At 43.5% G+C, this 24,668-nt stretch overlaps 1 protein-coding gene across 1 annotated transcript in view; it reads left to right on the top strand.

Moving 5' to 3' along the window:
* Positions 1-23,396, top strand: part of STXBP2 (syntaxin binding protein 2) — a 41,344-nt gene extending 17,948 nt beyond the window's left edge. Inside the window, exons 2-19 of the mRNA XM_073653919.1 lie at positions 139-188; positions 2,222-2,303; positions 2,587-2,663; positions 6,687-6,765; positions 7,154-7,257; positions 9,004-9,152; positions 10,894-10,978; positions 11,287-11,417; positions 11,800-11,907; positions 11,988-12,045; positions 13,525-13,590; positions 14,028-14,108; positions 14,467-14,605; positions 17,292-17,398; positions 19,717-19,815; positions 20,704-20,792; positions 21,180-21,337; positions 22,627-23,396. Coding sequence (XP_073510020.1) covers positions 139-188; positions 2,222-2,303; positions 2,587-2,663; positions 6,687-6,765; positions 7,154-7,257; positions 9,004-9,152; positions 10,894-10,978; positions 11,287-11,417; positions 11,800-11,907; positions 11,988-12,045; positions 13,525-13,590; positions 14,028-14,108; positions 14,467-14,605; positions 17,292-17,398; positions 19,717-19,815; positions 20,704-20,792; positions 21,180-21,337; positions 22,627-22,706 — 1,742 coding nt within the window. The 3' untranslated portion in view covers positions 22,707-23,396. The remainder of the gene's footprint in view (positions 1-138; positions 189-2,221; positions 2,304-2,586; positions 2,664-6,686; positions 6,766-7,153; positions 7,258-9,003; positions 9,153-10,893; positions 10,979-11,286; positions 11,418-11,799; positions 11,908-11,987; positions 12,046-13,524; positions 13,591-14,027; positions 14,109-14,466; positions 14,606-17,291; positions 17,399-19,716; positions 19,816-20,703; positions 20,793-21,179; positions 21,338-22,626) is intronic.
* Positions 23,397-24,668: the final 1,272 nt, after the last annotated feature.

Below are 24,668 nucleotides of genomic sequence, written 5' to 3'. Positions count from 1 at the left end.
GTGTGGTGAGATAATGTTCCATGTAATGTATTGTTATAAGCCATCACTCTATATAATGCGTTTTGTTATTAATGATGTTCTCGGCAGAGGATTTATTCTATCCTTGATCTTACTCATTCCCTCTTCTGTTGTCTGCAGAAATCCTGACCGGGGTGATTGCCAGCGTGAAGAAGGATGGAGAATGGAAGGTAGGAGTGCCGGACAAAATCATACAGTGCCCCATTGTGCCATATCTCTGTCTGCAGTGATCTTAAGGGGGTTGTCTCCACTGCTTAAGAGAGTAAAAGTGATTTAAAAAGCAAGCATTTTGCAGTTTTGCTCTTATTAATAAGCCTGTAATTTCTCAAAGGAGATATTTTTAATAGTTTAATGCTTGTTGCCTAGGTTACCAGCCACCTTTTGCATTGTATCAGTGGTGGCCAATTTCCTAGAAAAGGAGAGCTCACTTGCCAGCTTTTTGTTGTGAAGTTGGCCGATTTCCCCCAGCTTTGGTGCTCCTGTTCTGCTCTGACTCTGCCTCTGTAGCATGGTACACAGATGGCGCTTGTGATGTGACCTTGCCACTTGTCTGAACTGTCAGTCATCAGTAGTGCAGGGATGTCTAGGCTCAGACTGGCCCGTCGGGGAACCGGTGTATCCCCCGGTGGGCCTCTCTGCAGGAGTTCACTACCACATCTGTATGAAAAATAATTGGCACAATACACTTAATTCACTACGCACAGACAAAAGCAACGTTTCATCAATTATTTAACAAATCACCCACTATACTGTTTTATATACAGGTGCATCTCACAAAATTAGAATATCATCAAAAAGTTAATTTATTTCAGTTCTTCAATACAAAAAGTGAAACTCCTATATTATATAGAGTCATTACAAACAGAGGGATCTATATCAAGTGTTTATTTCTGTTAATGTTGATGATTATGGCTTACAGCCAATGAAAACACAAAAGTCATTATCTCAGTAAATTAGAATACTTTATAACAGCTTGAAAAATGTTTTAAAAACCCGAAATGTTGACCTACTGAAATGTATGTTCAGTAAATGAACTCAATACTTGGTCGGGCTCCTTTTGCATCAATTACTGCATCAATGCGGCGTGGCATGGAGGCGATCAGCCTGTGGCACTGTATTGAAGAATTTAACTTTTTTGGATGATATTCTAATTTTGTGAGATGCACCTGTAGCAGCATAGATAAACTTGTGACTGAGGGTGATGTAATATTTGCCTGCTGTAGCTGAACAGTGGGTCCCTAAAGTCAATGTTAGTAGGGGGCCCTTGGCGCCCAGATCCAGCACTGGGTATGTCGCTGCCCACTCAGCAGACTGTCAGATCTCTCCCAATGTGTGTATAAGAAGAGATTGATCTTTGCAGGCTGGGAGAAGCCGGGGGGGACATAGATCAGCGTCTCGGAGTAACGTGTAGATGCGCAGGCTGCAGGGGCCGGCCTCTGATCTATGCTCCCTGTGGTTCTGAATTCATGGATCATCTCACTGCTTCCCGTAAAGGGAACCGGTCACCAATTCTTTCATGTCTGAACTAAGACCAGCACCTTAATCAGCGCCTGTGCTGCGTTCCATAAAGGGGTATGTACCCCAAAAAACCTTCTGAAACTCTCCCACATTGTATGTAAATTCTGCTGGTCCCGTCCGATAGGCGTCATTACTGCTGCTTCTGATCGCCGTCCTCCTGCATGCGCCCTTACTTCTTAAGCTCTGCGCGCAGTAGAGCAGTGCAAAGTGCGCCGGCGTGAGCCGGCAATGTCTGCGCAGGCGCGAGATTTCATCCGGTCATGTGGATGACGCAGGAACCATCATCAATGTTAATCAGAGCAGGAGGACGGCGATGGATGGTGACCGCTGATCCATGGACCGCACGTCTCAGGCACCAGCTGCATAATTTCAGCCATATATGTTTAACTCTGTAACACTGCGACATTGGACACTCTCTTTAAAGGGGACTCTGAGGACCCCTGCCTCCTATCTATGTAATAAGGACATTCATTTTAAAGACACAGACTACCATAGCGCTCCATTGCAAATTTTAGCTGGTGAATTACAGCTTTCCTTCCTATAGAGACATGACTTTTCTCCGGAGGATGCTAATTCCATGATACTACCTGACATCATGGAGCCCTGGACTGGGAACAGGGAAAACACTTACTTTTGCCCTTCACAATTACCTACTAATTGTGCTCTTGATTTTCTTCCTCTCGAGGTCCTGCTCGTCGATCACACCAGCATGCGCATCCTCTCCTCCTGCTGTAAAATGTCAGATATTTTGGATGAAGGCATCACCAGTAAGTCCGGCTCATACCATGTATAATGGAGTCTCCAAGCCATGGCTCTCCACCTGATGAGGGACTACAACTCCCAGGGGGACTCTGCCGCTCTTATAGTAAAGGAGACTGAAGTCGTTCTGATGGTTACTCTAGTGATGGGAATAAGAACTAATACATTTATTATGATTGGCATTATTTTTTTTTTCATTATTAGGAATATTGATAATAATATTATTAAAATAATGGATATTTTATTTAATAATATTATTATATATATTTTTTTCCTCTATGCAAACTCCAGTCGTCGAAGACGTGAATAAAAGGCGAGAACCAATCCCCAGCCTGGAGGCCATTTATCTCATCACTCCCAGCGATAAGGTAATGGAGTCACCAGTAATGTCTGCCGCTGCCATCTTGTTTCTTCTCTGACCTGTCCTACATGTCTATGGCGTTTCCGCACAATGAGTTCAGTGGAGCAAAGCAGCAGCCTTTAATGTGGTAACTGGATAGGACCCCCATGTCCTGGAGAGGTGTAGGTCCCCCCTGCCCATCTCGTGTCTCATTACTTGTGTCCTTTACGGTTTCCCTATAGAAATACACATAATCTGAGCCGTCATCTCGTCTTCTCCCTGTTCAGAACGTGAAAATGTGGTTCACCCAGTCTGACCTCCTCGGCAGCCTCTCCGGCCCCCACTGACTGATTACTAATCTGCCTTATCTTCTGTCCTAGAATTTTCCTTTTAAATGCTTGTGCTGGGACTTGCCTGTCACCCTTTATATTAAGATTTAAGGGTCCCAGCTGTAGTCAGTTCAGTGGTGTGATGGCCGACTATACGGTCACACCGCTGAAATTCATTTTTGAGGAATGTTTTTAGCCAAGGAGGAAAGTATACAGTGGACTTTAGTGTGGAAGCCCATATTCATGGTGATCGCTGTCCCCTGCAGCGGTGATTGATGGCGACTGCCTTATGGTCCACCAATAGAGTGCGGCAGGGCAGGTGGAGCATCTTATTAAACTGGAGACCCCGATATTTTTTTTTCTGTTACCTCTTTCCCATCATGTGATGTGCAGGTGTATGGAGTAGGTCGTGTTATACAGCCGACATATGCCTCTAAGGGTGCTTTCACATTGCGTTCAGTGGCCTCGTCAGGGCTTGTGTCCGCAAAATAGGATTTGGACTTATGCGTTGACGGGGCCATAGACTATAATTGCGCTGGCAGATTGAACGTGCGCTCTACCGTGCGTCATTTTCAGGCATGGACGCCTACTGCAGGTAGACACCCAGACCCAGTCTACCAAGTCCAAGTGTCCACCTCCAGTAGGCATACATGCCCGAAAATTATGCACAGCAGAGCGAACCTTTATAGTCTACAGCCCCATACTCTCAAGTCCGAATCTCGTTTTGTGGGGGGTTTGGACGTAAGCCCTGATGTGAGCCTCTGAACGGGTGACACAATGTGAAAGCACTTTTCACCAGTTTGAGCATGTTAAACTGGGCCACATCATGAAATAGCAGAGCCACAATTTTTTAATTTCTCCTTTCCAACGCAGAGATATTAGCTTGTAAAATTTAAGTTGTCATTTGTGTTTTATATAGAGGAGGTGCAAAAAAAAAAAGGCTCCCACCCAAATAAATGATGCTAATCCGGTACTTGGCGCTCCACATATATGATGCATATTTCTCTAATGTAAGGAAATATACAGAAAGTATGTGACGTTTAGCCCCGATAGCCCAGGCCTTCATCAGACACTAATTCAGAGACAGAAAAATGTATACAGTCATGATATGATTCCGTACGTGTAGTCATACACCAAGGGGGAAAAAAGATTACATATAAAACATTGCATACAGAACGTTAGTAATGCTGTGATAGTATCTTTATGCTGAAAAGAAGATGCAATACCCGCCATCGAACATCAAGAGGAAGTCAGAGCAGCCGCAGCCCTCCCTTCCTGTTAATGTTCAATATGACTGAAGGTGGGGATTGTGAAGCCGGCGCTGTTTGGGCACGTGGTTCTTGTGATGTAATAACCACACATGAGCCCTGAGAACTTGAGCACCGATACTGCTGGAACAGCGCCGACACTGCTGGAACAGCGCCGGCACCGGAGGAGAGTATAGGTGTTTTTATTTTAATGGGGTCAAACATGAGGCATAAGAAGGGGTTGTCCAAGTAGGGGGGTTGTCTAAGTAGGGGATAACCCCTTTAAGAGTGAGGCGATCAGGGCTATCATTACATGTCTTGCATCAAGAAATCTGCTCTAGCCTATTGTGGGGGCGTGTTCTTTTTCCCCTAGTAAGTTGCTGCCTGTTTGATTGGTCAACCTCATGCATGGGAAGAAGTACACACCCCCAATGAAGAATCTCTGGTAATGCCCCCTTGAATATATCATAAATTATAACCTAAACTTTACATGCTAATATCTCCTCAACATAGAGGAGAAATTTTAATTAAAACAATAAAAACTACATTTTATTCAGCTCCGTAGCTCTCTGTTCCATGATGTGGCCAGTTCAACATGCTCAAACTGGTGGATGTTTTGGTTTTTTTAATGCCTGCTGTCTGTCTCCATTGTGGTGTCACTTCCTCCATCCATTTCCCCACCCTTGCAGCACAATTGCAGCCAGCGCCCTAGTGACGACCCCCATCACCACTATGTTTGTGATCCAATGAAGTCCAGGAGACTGCAGAGTTAAAAGAATGAGCAAGTAATAAAAAAAATTAAATAAAATTAAAAAGGGTTTTAAAAATATGAAGGGTTTTTTTTTTTAAAAAAAAAGTCGCCTCCTCCCTTTTGCAATCTGAAAAACTAAAGAATTAGAAAAAAAAAAATAATAACTATTGCTGTGTCCACAAACATCTAGTTTTCAAAATTATACAATTGTGTAAACTGCAAAAAGAAAAGAAGCAAAACGGCAAACTTGTTGATTTTCGGTCACCGCACCCAACAAAGAAAGCAAATGAAAAGCTATCAAAATATCATATTTGGTGTGTAAGACAAAAATGATTAAAATAATCCCCCATACTGCTCAATCAATGGAGAGAGCAAAAAAAGGTTATGGGTGATGACATAAAATTTTGATTTATTTTGAAAGCCCTACACTTTTTTTTTTTTTTAAACTTATTATTATTATTATTATTATTATTATTATTATTATTATTTTATTTTATAAATTTGGTATAGCTGTAATTGTAGTGACCTGGAGAATCAAGTTACCTGATCATAAAAAATGATCTGCATAATGAACACTGTATAAACCAAACCTAAAAAAATGGAAAATGGTGGAATTGCGTAATAATAATTTATTATTTTTATTATTATTCACACTTGGAATATTTTATTTCTTATTTTCTAGTACATTATATGGTAACGTCAATGGTGTCCTGCAAAAAAAAACAACAACTTCTGTTTGAGCAAAAATAAAAACGTTCTGGCTTTTGGAATAAGGGAAAGAAAAATTCCGAAGCTTTAAAATGAAAGCTGTCCCATCAGGAAGGGATTACTATTTCTCTTTCCGAGCGCTCCGCTGCCTAAGGCTCGTTTCTGCATTTGCTTAGTTCCGTCCTGGTCCGTGTCCGTCTCGGGTGAACTCCTCGCACCATGACTTTTCTGGCCATTCTATCACAGTGTGATGGGCTCCATCTTGCATGTTGTCCGGGATCACACTCCTTTGCTACGATGTGATGTGTCATTTAATGGTAAATTTGTAAGAGACACCTTTATCCCAGTTCTGCTCTGTATTTTCCTGGTGGTAAAGACACAAACCCGTTAGACCAGGTCCTGTAATGCTACTTATGGCAGTGCCTATAACAACTCTAACCTGGTGCTGTAGTAGATCCTCCTGGGCACTTTGGCTCATTTGCCCGCATGGCTCTCCAGCGGCATTGACTCTGTGTAGCCAGATGATGAGGTTGGACTATCTCTGCAGATGATTATCGGACTGGACTACATTCACATTTGCAGTGTCTTCTCCATATACCGTGAATATATACTGCTGCTCTATTCGATCCTCCACTGTGATGTGGCTTTATATAAAAAAAAAAAAAACTTTTTTTTTTGTCTTTCTGATCCACTGTTGCTCCTCTAACATTGCGCAGGTTCCCCTCCAGTCTCTGTGCTTCTTCTCTGACCAAGTTCAGGCCTGTGACCTCTGCAGGAAGTCACTGGCCGCAGCGGTGCCTGATCCGACTGCACCACTTTCCAGTTCCCTGGAGCATAATGAGAACACTGTAATTCTTCATTTGCCCTCTGGGAGTGCTGTAGGGCAGATGACAGCTGATCGCTGGAGGTCCTAGTAGTGGGACACCCTGTTATCTTCCCACCTTGAATATTCTATGGTTGTTGAACAGGAATCTAATGTCATTTCATGGTTTATTTTTGTTTTTTTCCCCTTCCAGTCTGTTCGAGCTCTTATATCCGACTTCAAAGACCTGTGTGCTCCCATGTACAAAGCCGTCCATATATTCTTCACCGACAGTGAGTCTGGTTATCGGTCTGGGGTTCAGTTGGGGCATTGCATACATTGGGCTTTGCATGAGATATTGTGTTGTGCACAGCTCGGCAGAGAGATATTTGGCTTATTATATGCTCAGGACCCTCTTCAGTTACCCAGAGATGAGAGCCGCTGTAAAGAGTCTTCTCCCCATGCATTAGTCCAGGGGTCTTGGCTATTGAGATAATTCCTAGGGGTCTGCATTTGGCTACATAGATTATATTGCTGCAGCTCCTGGAAAGTTCTCACAAGAATTATTTACAAATTCTTGTAGTTGTAAATGAGATGCAAAATTATTCTCGTGATTGTACCTGATTACCGCGAGCCCAACATGAAGATCATTTTGAAAACTTCTGCCCCTCTTCTCCTCAGCTTGTCCTGAAAGTCTCTTTAATGAATTGGGAAAATCCAGAGTACCCAAGGTGATTAAGACGTTCAAGGAGATTAATTTGGCGTTCCTCCCATATGAGAGCCAGGTAAGTCTTATTAATGTACCAAGAGGCCGCTGTACGGTCAGTGCTCCTGCTAACCCTCTAGTCACACGCACTATTTATGGCTTTCACACACTTTTTTTTTTTTTTTTCTTCGACCCTTTACGTTTCCTTTATATCTTTATATTTTCTTTTCTAACTTGCATTTTTGGTGGCGTTTTTGCAAGAGCATTTTTTTTCCCTGGCATTTTTTGATCCTGTTGAGAAATCCATGTTGGTAAATGCCAGAAAAAAAGTCAAAACCTGAAATGGCTGCATTCATGTACATTTATGTATAAAGATATATCTCTGTACCGTGTTAGCCAGTAGATAGGAAAACATTAACATTTGAGAGTCCTCAGTGGTTGATACCTTTTAATGGTTAACTGAAAAGATGGTAACAAGTTGCAAGCTTTCGAGACTACGCAAGTCTCTTCATCAGGCTAGTATAACCCAAAATCTGAAGTCGCATATTTATACACCACACTTATACACAATACTTCTACACAACACCGCATTATTCTTGTCCCCGGTGATGTATAAATATGTGATTCTTCAGATTTTGTGGTATACTATGCCTGATGAAGAGACTTGAGTAGTCTTGAAAGCTTGCAACTTGTTACCATCTTTTCAGTTAACCATTATAAGGCATCAACCACTGAGGACTCTCAAATCTAAATAATTTTGCATTTATATAGAAATTCTGCTGTCTCCCAACATGGTGTATGCTGGAATTCTCAGTAAGTAGAAAAAGGAGACTGACGTTTCAGAGCAGACCTGTGTTTTCTACGAGAGTGCGGCTATCAGACCCCTCTGGCGACAAAAGGAGCAGCCATTGCAAAACCGACCAGCTAGATCCTTCTCTCTTCCGGCATAATCTGTTGGGGGATAGCCGGATGGCCCCTATATACATTAGACTGTCGGCTGAGTTGAGCTGACTTTAGTCTTGTGTGTATGGGGGCTTAAAGAAGCCAGGTCACAATTGAACATCTAATGTGTCCCGACTGCCGGGGAAAGAAGGATTGGGCTGCTGGATTTCAGCATTGCCTATCCATTCTTACCAAAGACCATAAGCCCCCACCGTAACCATAGGCAAGCACAGCAGACCGCACCCCATCATACAGTGGGACCACGACAAGAAACCCTACATGGGGCAGGAATATTTTTTCAGTATTATGGCCAATATATGGTGGCATATGTCAGAGATTGGCATCAGGACTATTCCCCATAAATATAACTATGACCTTATGTGAACAGAGCCCCTGAGGACTACCGGAAGGGGATTCCAATGTTCAATAAATGCTCTGTATTGAAAGAATAGTTGGTGTAGACCAGGGCTGTATAATAAGATTTGCTATCACAAGGATTTTAGTCATCTAAATCTCTCCCATTCTGAGTTTAGGAGTCCAGTGGGCTGGCCCAATTAGTGAGTAATGTCCTTCAGTGTATGATTATAATGACAGTCACTGAGTAGGACCGCCCACCGGACTCCTAAACCTCGATTGGCCGAGCACCTCTGCTCTTTTCAAGACTGGACCGCAGAGAACCGTTCTTGAGATTTTGGAGTGAGAGGCCCATTCTCTGGATTTCGAGGAGTGTCCCAAAGGTCTGACACCAGTGATACCTTACTGTATAGGTAGGGGAGGGATAGCTTGGTTTGGGAATAAACCTTTGATCTTCCATAAAGCAATATTGTGAAGTTGTCCATCATACATCCAGCGCAGCTCCTATCGCCGGTTGGGTTTCTCCTAGGTCTACTGCTTAGATGCCAAGGACTCCTTCCACACTCTGTTCAGCAAAGTAGAAAAGGAAGTTCGTAACAGATGTCTGGAGACGCTGGCAGAACAGATCGCCACGTTATGTGAGACCTTAAAGGAGTACCCAGCTGTCCGATACCGCAGGTAAGTACCCGATCACTGTGCCGAGCAGAGGTCTGACATTTCAGGATCTGTTCACTGAACCCTCAAACGTCTAAGTCAGATGAGAAGAGGTGGGAAAAGTCCCATAAACCCTGAGAAGAGTCAGATCATCCTGTGGGCTGAATTAACTGATTGCAGAGGTGGTAAACTCCGATGCCCTATTCTGTTTTGGTGACTCTTTCCCTTTAAGAAATACTATACTTAAAGGGAACCGATCGCATTGTTTATGCTGCCTGATCTGTAGACAGCACAATACAGAGAAGAAGCAGCTGAGGAGGATGATATATTGGATTGTTGGAAAAGATTCAGCATAACTTGTATTTTATTAATTGAAATCTCAGGTGTTGGTATTCATGAGTCCAGTGGGCGGTCCTATTCAGTGATTGACAGTCTTCCTGTATGCCTGTGCGTGCAGAGTTAGCTGTCAATCACTAGTAGGACCGCCCACTGGACTTGTCAGCAGGGCTGTGGAGTCGGTAAGCCAAACTTCCGACTCCTCAATTTCCATGACACCGACTCCGACTCCCTCATACACGGCTCATGTTTAAGTGATAAATTTACTGCAGCACAGATTCATCTCTGCTAAAAATCTAGACCCCTAGATCAGGAATAGGACAGACATTTATAGGACATTTCATAACTTTTCCAAATTCTTATGAAAAAATATTCCCCAAACTGCATTGAACTACTGTACCCAATTTATTATATATTTTAGGAGTTGGAGTCGCTCCATTTTATACTGACTCCGACTCCACCAAAATGGGCTCCAATGCCACAACTCTGACTCCACAGCCCTGCTTGTATATGTGCAAACACCAATGATTTCAATGGGAGGTCCAGTCCACCGCTGTGTGGGGAGCAAGGCAGAATCTTGTTGTAGTCCAGAGCTGTGCTCTGAGCTACAATTTTCCCCTGTTACTGCTCAGTGTTCAGCGGTGACTGGACGTTCGGGCAGTGGCGGTGAGCGCAGGTCGGCAGCCTGGCATTGTACTACTGATGTTATGCTCCTGCACTGTTCTCCGCTGGAAGAAGTTACTGATATAGGGCTGCTCTGACCGGTGAGAGCAGGACGGCTGGGTTGACTTCTTCTCTGAAAACCGGTCAGTATCCTGGGATTAGTAATGTAATCTCAGGCTGTGGACCTGCACTCACCGCCGCTGGTAGCGCTGCAGTGTTCATAGCACAGCAGTGTAATCATCACGCCGCTGTGCTCTGAACACTGACTGCACTCTGTCAGCGTAAAGCCTGATTCAGATGCCTCATTCAGACACCTCTGCATTACAGACTTTACTGCTGTGTCTGCAAAGCGCATCAGAAGTGTTTTATTGTGGGGAAAAAATGTTTTTTTTGATGACCCATTCCCTTTTTAAAAGAGCCAGCCAGAGATATGTATGTAGTGTATGTATTTCACCTCTCCAGTCCTGTGTAGCTCCAGAGATGCCCGCAAGTCTTTTACTTAGCAGCAGTGTTTACATGCCATTCATCCACATGACAGCTGCAGACAATCACTAGACCGAAGGGCCAGTAATCTTCTCGAGTGATCGCTTGGATGCCGGAAACTACCGGGTCGCCAGAGCTGGAGTTGGGTGGGGGGAGGGTTAAAAGGCTTTACATATACTTTTACATTACATTTGCTACTTTTAGGGTCTATTTTTAATACCCGATAACCCCTTTAACTCAGTATCACTAATGGCCTTGTAATCCATGATTTCTTCTATTGCAGTGGCTATGAGGACAACACCACCCTCGCTCACATGGTGCAAGACAGACTGAACGCATTCAAAGCCGACAACCCCAGCATGGGGGAGGTAAGATGTCCGTCCTGCTCTTGGCCAGTATCTTCAACTCTGTAGAAGACATCGGTGCAACAGAAATCTGTGTTCTCCTGGATCACATCTCTCCTGCCTGTGAAGAGCTGCTGCTGGTGGTACATATGTCCTACATTGGTATCACTGACATCATTGGGTCTGGAGTATGGATCTATGTTGCCCATGATCACCATGCTGCTTGTTCCTGCCCCACAAGCCATTCCTGGATTGTGTACAGAGTCCCTGTCTCTCCTTTGTGATCGCTGCATCCGTTTCCTTCATTTTACCCTTGTCTCTCCCATCCCCAGGGCCCCGACAAGTCCCACTCCCAGCTCCTGATTGTGGATCGTGGCTACGACCCTGTGTCTCCTCTCCTGCATGAGCTCACCTTTCAGGCCATGGCTTACGACCTCCTAGATATTCAGCAAGACATATACCAGTAGGTGCAATGTGTCGCCCCCTCATCATGTGTGATCACGGAGTTCCACCAGCTCTCTCATTACTGGTAGATGTGCCTGTATATAACCAAATTAGGCAAAGTACAGCGCTCTATCTTCGGCAGTCCCATATTCAATGAATGACGGTGCTGTGCTCCACCTCTTGCTCCATTCAGACAGAGTGCTGTAGAGGAATGTTCTTAGGACTGGTTGAGGTCCCAGCTGTAAGTCATCCTGTCGATAGAGTATGACTTAACAATTTAGGACAACCCCCTTTTTAAAGGACTTCTATACATGGCGATAAATGCCCGCATGAACTCTCATTGCCCAGCAAGAAAACTCTTCATAGCTTTTGATATACCTTCCCTTTTTTATTCTTCACAGCTATGAGACCACCGGTATTGGAGACTCTCGTGACAAGCAGGTCCTTCTAGATGAGGATGATGACCTGTGGGTGGGCCTCCGCCATATGCACATCGCCGATGTGTCTAAGTAAGACCCCACATCTCATAATTCAGGGCCTGCATTATACAGTCTTAGGGACTTTTCTAAAGTGTCCTCGTCTTTTCCAGGAGAGTGACAGAATTATTGAGAACTTTCTGTGAGAGTAAAAGAATGACAACAGACAAGGTAATTAGATTATTTTATTTATTTTTACCATTATAGGGTGGCTGACAATAATACTAGAAGTAGTGCTTTGAGTAAAAAGGTCTGTGTGTCCTTTTGCAATCCGCATGTTCAGTCTAAATCTATTTTACTCTATGATTAAATATAATTTTATTTTATCCACTTATATAGCGCCATTAATTCCACAGCGCTTTACAGACATCTTTGCTGTCCCCATTGGGACTCACAATCTAGATTCCCTATCAGTATGTTTTTGGAGTGTAGGAGGAAACCGGAGAACCTGGAGGAAACCCACGCAAACACGGGAAACACATACAAACTCTTTTACCTACTAATATGTATGTATCCCACACATAAAGCAAAGTCTGATGGTCCAGCTGATCTAGGCAGCTCCTGTTAACAGCGATATTCATGGAGGCTTCCTGAATCTCTGCTGAAAGATGTGGAGGAGAGATGGCTCAGGCATATTTTACTTCAGTGCCCATCCTCTTGTACTCATGGTAGATGAGCTGTCCCCAGAAGTATCCTCCAATTTGCTCCGCTCTTTTGGTTCTCCTCCTACCTCTCTGACCACTCTTTCACTGTATCTTTTCCTGGCTCCCCTTCCTGGCTCCCCTTCCTCTCCCCTTCCTCTCCCCTTCCTCTCCCACCATCAGCAGATTTGGTTTCCAGTACAATCTCTATGCTGATGACACCCAGTTATACACCTCTTCTCCTGACCTCACCCCCACACTACTAAAAAATACCAATAACTTTCTGTCCACATCATGTCCTCAGCGCTTTCCTTCACTCCCTATATCCGATCACTTGTTCACTCATGTCACCTACACCTCAAAAACATCGCTCAGAATTCGACCTTTTTCTCACCTTTAGAAACTGCAAAAACTCTTACTGTGGCTGTGTTTCATTCTTGCCTGGAGTATTGCAACTCTCTACTAATTCGTCTCTGTCTTATTAAACCCTCCCTTTACCCAATCTATCCAGAATGCAGCAGCCAGGATCCTATTTCTGTCCAGCTGCTACACTGATGCCTCCACTTTGTACCAGTCATTACATTCGTTGTCCATCCAATACAGAATACAATATAAACTTGTCACACCACCCACAAAACTCTCCACAGTTCTGTATTGCCATACAGCTCATCTAAAGCCTGTGGACGCGTTATTGCAACTTCTGACTGTTTCGGCCGTCATTGTCTCCTTGTCGTCGGTCACTGGTGTACAGGAGGCATACGATTACTTGTCTGTCACACTGCAGGCTACAAGAATGGATCTATTCTAAGCCCAATGTCCAGATCCAGTCTTGTTGCCCAGCAGCTGTGTCTCTTGTGGTTTGCCACTTTATATCCATCCTCTACAGCTCAGGAGTTTTACAAGGAAGCCTAAAAGAATGGATCATTACAGTGTTTTATACCATAGTTTCCTTTGTGTACTGAAAATTAGTATGTATGTATTATAACATAATATTTTTTTTTCTTCTAAGGCCAACATCAAAGACCTGTCTCAAATACTGAAAAAGATGCCACAATATCAGAAAGAATTAAATAAGGTAAGTCCTGGCCAATGATGTGTACACCATTATACATAAAGGATGGTTTGACATTACAACAAGTTCTCTTTAAATAACTTATCTTGTACAGATCCTGATTTACAGCTGGTATTCTAGTCCAGTCTCATATTTGAGAACGTCAGAGCTGAACTCTCCCAGAACTCCCGTCTTCAAACTATAGTAGTTGGGGGGGGGGGGGCAAAAAAAAACAATGTGACGCAGATTTCTCTCTATTTGGTAAAGGGGCTGATAACATAAAGAAAAGTTCCTTTATTCCCCAAGGATCCACAGGAGGATGTATTCAGGAAGAAATGACTAACAGTCTATGATCTCCATGATATCGCTTCTTTATTTTAATATTTGTTCCATTATATAGAACAGATTTATCTTTAAAAAAGGCCAATGTCTTACTTAGTATCTTCTTCTTCTTCTCACAGTACTCCACACACCTTAACCTGGCAGAGGACTGCATGAAGCGTTTCAAAGGCGGTATAGACAAACTGTGCGCTGTGGAGCAGGTACGTCTTCATGTCACCAGTTGGAATTAGCTGACCAGTCCTGGCCATTATGCAAAAATGTGAACAGGGTCCATACAAAGAAGTGGCAACTGAGCTATGTGTAGGGGGCATAGATGGTGTACAAGGGAGCATTCTGAGAACAGTAAATATTCTAATGGTATACCATTCATGAGGCGGAAGATGAGGTCTAAATGTCCGTGCGCAGTCATGGAGGGCTCACCCAACCCTAAGAGACTAAACCGGCCTTGTCTATCCCCAGGGGGAAGAGAGGGTCTGGCTTCGCCTTCATCTAGAGTAGAGTTGGGTCTGAGTACATGTTCCTAGAAACAGACAAATTCTATCATCCATCTTCTTCTAGGACTTGGCCATGGGCTCCGATGCTGAGGGTGAGAAGTTAAAGGACCCCATGAAGATTATCGTCCCTGTGCTATTGGATCCGGCTGTCAAACCTTATGATAAAATCCGTATTATTGTACTATACATTTACCTGAAGAACGGTATGTGCCCACACTGATGTCTGCTATTTGTCACTGTATCCTACAATATTAATATTTAATTATGAGGGTCTCCTCTTCTAGAAGTAAAGCTGGCTGACACGATTAGCACTAAAGGTGTATGGCCTTAAGCTTCCACCTCTTAAATATACTGGTGGGTTTGTACCTCGAAAAGATGTCATGTGCACATACCCGTACTCTGCAGTGATGTTCTAAAATGTCATCGCAGAGTAAAAAGGTGCACAAGAGCATCCAGAAGCAGAGAGCCAGCTGTCAGACACAGCCAGACTTCCCTTAGAGAGAGTTTACCATCTCTGCTTTCCTGATCAGTGTCTGCAGTATAAGAAGCTAGAAGAGTGCTTCCTGACATGATCGCCGGGTGTCAGCCGGCGTTGCTTGGGTCCTAACATACCCAGATCATCTCTCCTGTGCAGCCAAGAGGTGGAATTTTCACTGTAACTGGGGTTAATATACTAGCCCCAGTTACAGAGGAAATCGGATGTATAAAAAAAAATATCTGTAAAATGCCCCCTGAAAGATCTTGTATGGCCTTTTATAGGGGAAAAATTTTGTGGAATGAATAAATTAAAAGCAGGAAAAAATTAATAATATTAATAAAAAAAAAAGTCAAATTGCTGTGGCCATCCCTGCCCTGTCACGGAAAAAAAAGTAACCAATGTTAAAAAAAAAATGATTGTTTCAGAAAGAGGAGAAAATTTTTTATAATGTGGTGCGTTGTGGTAATTAAAAGAAAAAAAATTGAAAAACACTGCCCCACCCCTGAAAAAGAATGAAAATAACTAAAAAACCTGTATGTATTGAGAGGAAAAAAAATATGAAAACTATTTGAATATCCAAACTAAAATAGTTTCAGTACTCTTTAATACCGCATGTTCGGGGGGGCGGAAAAAAAAAAAAAATTGGTTTAAATCATTCTCTGTGAATAGAAATATAAATTAAGGAAATCTTTCATAAATTCTTGAATATTTTTTTTAGTTAGAAAATTACATTTGTCTGGGGAGCTAATTACCATAAAATGAAAATGGCCTGTCCTAGAATGTTAATAGGACAGAAGACTGTGAGCATGTGCAATAGAAGCTCTGCAGCTGTGACCTGGGGATAATCTATACCACACACTATCCAGCTATCTCCAGGCAAGCTGGACAGCAGTGTGAGCAGCCTCTTCTTACCTCAGCCCCCCTGGTATCTCCAGTATTAGATCAGGTAGACAAGATGGACAGCAGTGTGAGCAGCCTCTTCTTACCTCAGCATCCTGGTATTTCCAGTATTAGATCAGATACACAGGGAGGACAGCGGTGTGAGCAGCCTCTTCTTACCTCAGCCCCCCTGGTATCTCCAGTATTAGATCAGATAGACAGGGAGGACAGCAGTGTGAGCAGCCTCTTCTTACCTCAGCCCCCCTGGTATCTCCAGTATTAGATCAGATAGACAGGGAGGACAGCGGTGTGAGCAGCCTCTTCTTACCTCAGCCCCCCTGGTATCTCCAGTATTAGATCAGATAGACAGGGAGGACAGCAGTGTGAGCAGCCTCTTCTTACCTCAGCCCCCCTGGTATCTCCAGTATTAGATCAGATAGACAGGGTGGACAGCAGTGTGAGCAGCCTCTTCTTACCTCAGCCCCCCTGGTATCTCCAGTATTAGATCAGATACACAGGGAGGACAGCGGTGTGAGCAGCCTCTTCTTACCTCAGCACCCCTGATATCTCCAGTATTAGATCAGATAGACAGGGTGGACAGCAGTGTGAGCAGCCTCTTCTTACCTCAGCCCCCCTGGTATCTCCAGTATTAGATCAGATACACAGGGAGGACAGCGGTGTGAGCAGCCTCTTACCTCAGCACCCCTGGTATCTCCAGTATTAGATCAGATACACAGGGAGGAGAGCAGTGTGAGCAGCCTCTTCTTACCTCAGCACTGCTGTTATCTCCAGTATTAGATCAGATAGACAGGGAGGACAGCGGTGTGAGCAGCCTCTTCTTACCTCAGCACCCCTGGTATCTCCAGTATTAGATCAGATACACAGGGAGGACAGCAGTGTGAGCAGCCTCTTCTTCCCTTAGCACTGGAGTTTCCTAGTGCGCACACTCACAAGCTCCTGCCGTGTTCAGATTCTTGGACAGGCTTTTGTCAGTGTAACATTTTAATGTACTACAGCGATTACTTCCCTAGATAAAACAAGTGTGCTTTTCGAATTTAAAAGTATTTTTGAACTTCTGTATAATGACATTTCCTTTTTTAGGATATTTTTTTTTTTCTATTCCCTGAAAACCCCTTTTAATGAGCATTTTGGATACAGAAGTTTGCATACAACCTGCTTTATCCCTTTTTAGGCATACTCTCCAATTCTTCCGCTTTTTGGTGTGAGATCAATTTTCCAATATTAGCCGTTCTCTTACCTTAGCATTATTAAATCATGGTCCCATCATCACATTATTTATTTTTTTCCATTGTTGGTATATATTCTTGTAAGGGAAGCTCCTTCTTTTTTTTTTTTTTTAAAAAAAAACTTCCCCAGTGGCCACACACGGAACTACAGGCTAAGAGGATCATTGTTCATAAACCAGGGAGTCTTCTGCGCCTTTTTCTAGGTACTTGCTGGGAAATGTTCTGACCCATGAATGACTCCAACTAAGTGAATGGCTTTTTTTTTTCTACTTATCTCGCATGTAGGAATAACAGAGGAAAATCTAACCAAACTAATCCAGCATGCCAACATACAGAGCGACAGCAACATCATCCGCAACCTGCAGCGCCTGGGAGCCCGCGTGATATCCGGGGTATGCTGATCTAGCGTGAGATTTCTGATTTGCTGTGCTTTTGCTCATTGCACAAAAACCCATGCATTACTTCGGCACAAGCCTGTGCAGCATGAGCAGGTAGTCTCTTGTACAGCATGGGTGGTTTTATAAAAAAAAAACCCTAACCTAATATAAAGAAAAAGCAACATAAATTGTGAGAAGCTAAAAGCAGGTACTAAAGTCAATGAATGAAATGCTGCAATTTCGAGTACATTAAATTATAAGGGTGCAGTCATACTTCTTTGCATGAGTCTGGTAAGTCAGCAAGAAGAAGGGGGAAAAATGGAAAAGAGGAGACCTGCAGGCTCAGACTACAAAAGGTGTTTTGTAGTCTGTAACCATGGAGACATAAAGGTCTACAGAGGAGCTGTAAACACAACAGAGTTTGCAGAATTGTACACACTTTTTGAATGTTTCGTCAAGCAGTTGTCAGCTCCTTGACCCTTTTTGATGTGCCCCAAGGCAATCAGAAGTTTCAGTGTGGCATAAAATCATCATTGTTCGAAGTTCTGGCTCCTTAGAAAAAGTTTGTTTTGTTTTTTTTATTATGTACACTACCATTCAGAAGTTTGGGGTCACCCAGACAATTTTGTGTTTTTCCATGAAAACTCATACTTTTATTTATCAAATGAGTTGAAAAATGAATAGAAAATATAGTCCAGACATTGACAAGGTTAGAAATAATGATTTTTATTAGAAAGAATAATTTTCTCCTTCAAACTTTGCTTTCGTCAAAGAATGCTCCCTTTGCAGCAATTCCAGCATTGCAGACCATTGGCATTCTAGCTGTTAATTTGCTGAGAAATTTCCCCCCATGCTTCCTGAAGACCCTCCCACAAGTCGGATTGGCTTGGTGGGCACTTTTTGCGTACCATACGGTCAAGCTGCCCCCACAACAGCTCAATGGGGTTGAGATCTGGTGACTGCGCTGGCCACTCCATTACAGATAGAATACCAGCTGCCTGCTTCTTCCCTAAATAGTTCATGCATTATTTGGAGGTGTGCGTTGGGTCATTGTCCTGTTGTAGGATGAAATGGGCTCCAATCAAGCGCTGTCCACAGGATATGGCATGGCGTTGCAAAATGGAGTGATAGCCTTCCTTATTCAAAATCCTATTTACCTTGTACAAATCTCCCACTTTACCAGCACCAAAGCAACCCCAGACCATCACATTACCTCCACCATGCTTGACAGATGGCGTCAGGCACTCTTCCAGCATCTTTTCAGTTGTTCTGCATCTCACAAATGTTCTTCTGTGTGATCCAAACACCTCAAACTTTGATTTGTCTGTCCATAAAACTTTTTTCCAATTTTCCTCTGTCCAATGTCTGTGTTCTTTTGCCCATATTAATCTTTTCCTTTTATTAGCCAGTCTCAGATATGGCTTTTTCTTTGCCACTTTGTCCTGTAGGCCAGCAACCCGGAGTCGCCTCTTCACTGTAGATGTTGACACTGGCATTTTGCGTGTACTATTTAATGAAGCTGCCAGTTGAGAAGCTGTGAGGCGTCGATTTCTCACACTAGAGACTCTAATGTACTTGTCTTGTTGCTCAGTTGTGCAGCGAGGCCTCCCACTTCTTTCTACTCTGGCTAGAGCCTGTTTGTGCTCTCCTCTGAAGGGAGTAGTACACACCGTTGTAGGAAATCTTCAGTTTCTTGGCAATTTCTTCCATGGAATAGCCTTCATTTCTAAGAACAAGAATCGACTGTCGAGTTTCACATGAAAGTTCTCTTTTTCTGGCCATTTTGAGAGTTTCATAGAACAAACAAAAGTAATGCTCCAGATTCTCAACTAGCTCAAAGGAAGGTCAATTTTGTAGCTTCTCAAATCAGACAAACCGTTTTCAGCTGGGCTAACATACTCGTGCAAGGGTTTTCTAGGGTTTTCTAAACATCCATTAGCTTCTTACACAGTTAGCAAACACAATGTACCATTAAAACACTGGAGTGGTGGTTGTTGGAAATGGGCCTCTATACACCTATGTAGATATTGCAATAAAAACAAGACGTTTGCAGCTAGAATAGTCATTTACCACGTTAACAATGTATAGAGTGGATTTCTGATTCATTTAATGTTGGCTTCATTGAAAAAAAATGTGCTTTTCTTTCAAAAATAATGAAATTTCTAAATTACCCCAAAATTTTCAATGGTAGTGTAAATTATTAACTAAATATCATTCAGACTTGTTCTCTGTATATTCTGAATCCCATATTCTCTCCTTTTTTGTGACTATGCTCATAAAATCACATACGCATCCAAAATGGTGACATATATGTGCTCCATCATCTCCTACAGCAACCGTGCTCCACACCCCACAAACCTGACCGAAAGATCCGTCCGGAGTCCACCTATCAGCTGTCCCGCTGGACGCCAGCACTGAAAGACATCATGGAGGTAAATTTGCTGTTAAGGAAGCAGTCAGTCAATTTTGTTCCTTGCATTTTTTTCCGCTCTCTTTCAAAAAAACAATAACTTTTTTTTATTATTATTCTCGTCCACATGGTTTTTGAGTGCTCGTTTTTTTTCGACTAGTTGTAGTTTTGACCCCCCCCCCATTACCTTTACCATAAAATGAACTTGAAAAAAATCCAGGTCTGGTGGGGAAAAAAAAATGTAAGCACAATTCTGACACTTTTTTTTTGTGGTTTTGTTTTTGCAGCATTCGTTTTGCTGTTTAAAATGATTTGATAACCTGATTCTCCAGGTCACACTTATTGGGTGCACTTGCAGTCCTCGGCTCTTCTCTTCTCCCGACTGGCACCGTCTCCACTTCTTGAATGACCGTGGAGAGCAGAGGTGACGTAGTGCAGTAAAGCCTCTGTCAATCATGAACAGGGGTGGAGAGAAGCGAAGAGGAGCCAAGGACTGCAAGTGCACGGAACGCATCGCCGGTGCACGAACGCATCACCGGTGCACTTGTAAAGCTAATTTGTTTATGAATAAAAGATGAATTTCAGCGCACAAGACCCCCCTATATTTATGATACCGGCTATCCTTGGAAAGTACCTCTGCTTGCCTAGGGCAAATGTTACTAACAGATTCCCTGTAATTAGTGAGAAAAAACTGTGGTTTATCACATCTTTGGGAAGCTGAGTTCAATTTCCCTGGCCACACACAGGCCTGATTACTGCCACACCAAATATATATTTTGGTTGGTTTTTTTTTAGCACTGACCAGTTTTTCCTTTTTAATAGTTTTTTTTTTTGCATTTGCTGCTTTTAAAAATTATTTCATAGATGTCTGTATGCGCTTCCTGCCGTTTTATTCGTGGATCTTTTGCAGGATGCCATTGACAACAAGCTGGACAAGAAACAATGGCCCTTTGTGTCAGAACCCTGCACCCAAGTGAGCAGTTCTCATGCAGTGGTGAGGTGAGGAGCTGTAATGTCCTATACACAACGTTATCACCGTTCCATAGAATGGATAAATGTATGATCAGTGGGGGTCATGCCGGTAAGACCCCCACTGATCCTGAGAATGGGGGTCCAAAAGTCCTAAGTATGAATGTAGAAGTACTGAGCATGTGCAATCACCCCCCACCCTATAAACCGTGAATGGAGCAGTGTCGCACATGCTCACTACAGATCTCTTCACACGGGGCTTTGGGGGACCCCTGTTCTCACAGTTGATGGTGGTCTGTAATCAGAATCCCGGTGCTTATATCACACACCCACAGTATGGATGATAAATGTATATGGTATTTTTGGAACAACAGCCCCTTTAAGTGTTTGATCTTTTCTCTGTGTTTTGTTTCTCAGTGCACGATTCGGTCACTGGCACAAAACGCGCAGCGCTGCAGAATACAGATCCGGCCCCCGACTTATAGTCTATGTCCTGGGAGGAGTTTCCATGTCTGAAATGCGATGCGCCTATGAGCTGACCAAAGCGACGGACTCCAAATGGGAAGTGCTGATCGGTAAGTTTAGTGCCGTCCTTTTTGTCCTTCTAATAATCTTTTGCTTGGTCTCCGTGTACATCACTTGTATGGCCACAATATTTTTTTTTTTTTAAGGCGAAGATCTCACTAGATTCATGCCGTCTGAACCATGGGCTGCATGAATCTGAGCCCACGTATGTCTTTCAAAGAAAACCTAGTTTGAAAGGTCGTCCGAGGACCATAGGGAGAGACATGACCAGTCCGATGAAGTTCTCGGCCATCATGTCCCTGCACCGCTCCAGCTGCTTGAGGGGTCTCTTCCTATGTACATACGTGAGGGCGACCTGTCAATCAACTGGTGTGGGGGAGAAGCTGGCTGGGAGCTGCACTGGACTGGTATCGTCTCTCCCTATAGTCCCCCGTCTAGCACTGGAGTAGTCTCGTCTCTCCCTGTGGTCCCTGCCTTGCACTGGACTGGTATCGTCTCTCCCTATAGTCCCCCACCTAGCACTGGAGTAGTCTCGTCTCTCCCTGTGGTCCCCGCCTAGCGCTAGAGTAGTCTCATCTCTCCCTATAGTCCCCGGCTAGCGCTGGAGTAGTCTCGTCTCTCCCTGTAGTCCCCGGCTAGCACTGGACTAGTCTCGTCTCTCCCTGTGGTCCCCGGCTAGCACTGGACTAGTCTCGTCTCTCCTTGTGGTCCCCGGCTAGCACTGGACTAGTCTCGTCTCTCCCTGTGGTCCCCGCCTAGCACTGGACTAGTCTCGTCTCTCCCTGTGGTCCCCGGCTAGCACTGGACTAGTCTCGTCTCTCCCTGTGGTCCCCGGCTAGCACTGGACTGGACTAGTCTCGTCTCTCCCTGTGGTCCCCGGCTACCACTGGACTAGTCTCGTCTCTCCCTGTGGTCCCCGGCTAGCACTGGACTAGTCTCGTCTCTCCCTGTGGTCCCCGGCTAGCACTGGACTGGACTAGTCTCGTCTCTCCCTGTGGTCCCTGGCTAGCACTGGACTAGTCTCGTCTCTCCCTGTGGTCCCCGGCTAGCTCTTCAAGCCGTTTTCTCTAAAGCGCTGCAGCATTTCAGAGATGCCTACACGGCAATCGTGCAGCCGGACTGTGATTCATGCTGTCCATGGGTCGGGCAACATGAATCTAGTGAGAGTTTCCCTTTAACACGTATGCAGGATGGATTAATTAAACATGCAGCCACATCTGTAACCCATAAAGCCTGCCCCATTGTGTCCAAAAAATCTCATACATCTGTAGTTTCTTCTGAACATCTTCAAGTTGACCGTTTTCCTTCACTTCCGTAACCTTTGCTTTCTATGTGTCAGGCTCCACTCACATATTGACTCCCACCATTTTCCTGGATGGCCTGAAGTCTCTGGATCAGCAGCTCCCTAAGAACGAGTGAAGACCTCTTCCACCTTCGTCAGATCCTTGTCCTCTTCAGTAGCACTCCATAAGTCACACCTCGGCGATGCCAACACCCTCCAGGACACCGATGTGTCTTCCTCAAGGACATTCTCTCACAATGAAGAAACAGGTTACTAGTGGGGTCCGCTCACTGCATTATTAAACCGGGTTTCGTCTGAGCACAAGGTCTCGTTCCTCCGAGGGCTCTGGTAGAATTAATGATTCCTTAGGTTCCATGATTATATATTTTTGCTAAAAGATTCCTGAAGGATATTTATATTTTGATGTCTGATGTTCTGCCTGTCTGCCTACCCTCACCGACTATCCTCCCTCTGCCACCACTGCAGCAACGTGGGTACACGGCGCCCACTCTCCAGACATTTCATGACCCCCTGCTTCAGATATTTAGTGTGTGGAAATAGTCAGGTTATGTTCCTTCTAGTTTATAGCATTCTCCTCGTATTGTCCATGATTCCTATCCTCTGTATGTTACACAAGACGGATCACTCAGAGCGCCCTCCGCTGGTCATACTGTGTAATGACATATGGAAAAAAATCTATTTATATTTCAATCCATTTATACAGGTTGTTTTTTGTTTTTTTTGGTGTTACATATGGAACGTGCCTTATAAAATACACGATTTTTGGTAATGATCCCTTTTATTAATAAGATGGTGCTTTATCAATACATCTGCAGTGATTTTGTCTGCTTTCTTTAAATAAAGCTTTGAGATATTGAATTTTTGGAGAATGGAGATTGATAGGCTGCACAGGGTCTGAGACCGCGGACGTTTAGCAGAAAGGATTTGTGTGAAACTGGATGCGGATGAACAGACCAGTGAATGGGCACAAAAGGCTATGAACGCCGCTGCCATATATATTATTCATTCTTTTTATTCCAATTATACATGCCTTATAATTATCATATATAATATGTATGTGTTTGTCAGCATTCTCCTCGTCTATGTGCCATCTTACACTGATTTGTAGCCATTCCTTCATACTCCGTCGGGAAGATTCAGCAAAACTTGGGTAAGAGAAACGTGGAGTAGTCGGGCAAAGAAATCACTCATATCTGATCCCTCATTGGCAAACACAATCTTTTTCTGCTCTTAATGAATTAATTTATTATAATTTTGTAAAGGGGTTTTCCAACTATAAGTACTGATGGCATCATTACTTATACAGCGGGTGAAATAACTATTGAACACCTCATCAATTTTCGAAGCAAAGTTTAGAATTTCTTCTGTAACAAATGCCATCAGAATGTTTTGCAATAATAAGATTGCAAAGGTCTTGAGACAGCTCACTGGCTTTACCCATCATGAGATGTTTCTTGTGTGGCACCTTTGGTAATGAAACACCTTTTTATAGGCCACCAGTTGATGCTATTTTTCACTAAGTGGCAGGATTGCTTTCTAATTACTGATAGATTTCAGCTGGTGTCATGACTTTCCATGGCTTTTTGCACCTCTTACTTCATATGTTCAATACTATTTCACTGTGTTATTTCTCATTATTACACAGAATTTATGGACATCTATGGTTTGGTTTCTTTGCCTCTGTAGATTGGATGGGTTGTTACCGACATCTGGTGAGAATTTCATGCCAATAGCACCTTTTAGAAGATTAGTGACGTGTTCAATAGTTATTTCACCCACTGTGTCCCCATTCTCCGATCGGTGTGGGGGAGCTACCTCTCATAAAGCTGTGTTGTAATCCCAACAAATCGGGGGCCCTATTTTATGCACCACCTCCTTGTTTGAAGTCCCGGCTCTTGGATCTCCACCAACAGATATTAAAGGGGTTGTCCAGGGAGATACATTTTTATCTTTAAATGGCTCAGAATGGTTAAAAAAAAAAAAAAAAAAAAAGTAGTCTTGGCTGGTCTCTCCTTCTTGGACTTGTCTCAACACACCAAAAAATGGCTGCTCAAATGGCTAGCCACAGCACTAACCTG

The sequence above is a fragment of the Phyllobates terribilis genome, unplaced genomic scaffold (assembly GCF_046119375.1).
Source record: "Phyllobates terribilis strain yellow unplaced genomic scaffold, ASM4611937v1 Scaffold_11__3_contigs__length_659146591, whole genome shotgun sequence".
Classification (NCBI taxonomy): domain Eukaryota; kingdom Metazoa; phylum Chordata; class Amphibia; order Anura; family Dendrobatidae; genus Phyllobates; species Phyllobates terribilis.
Note: the sequence above shows the minus strand (reverse complement) of the source record. Positions and strands in the feature narration are given on the sequence as shown.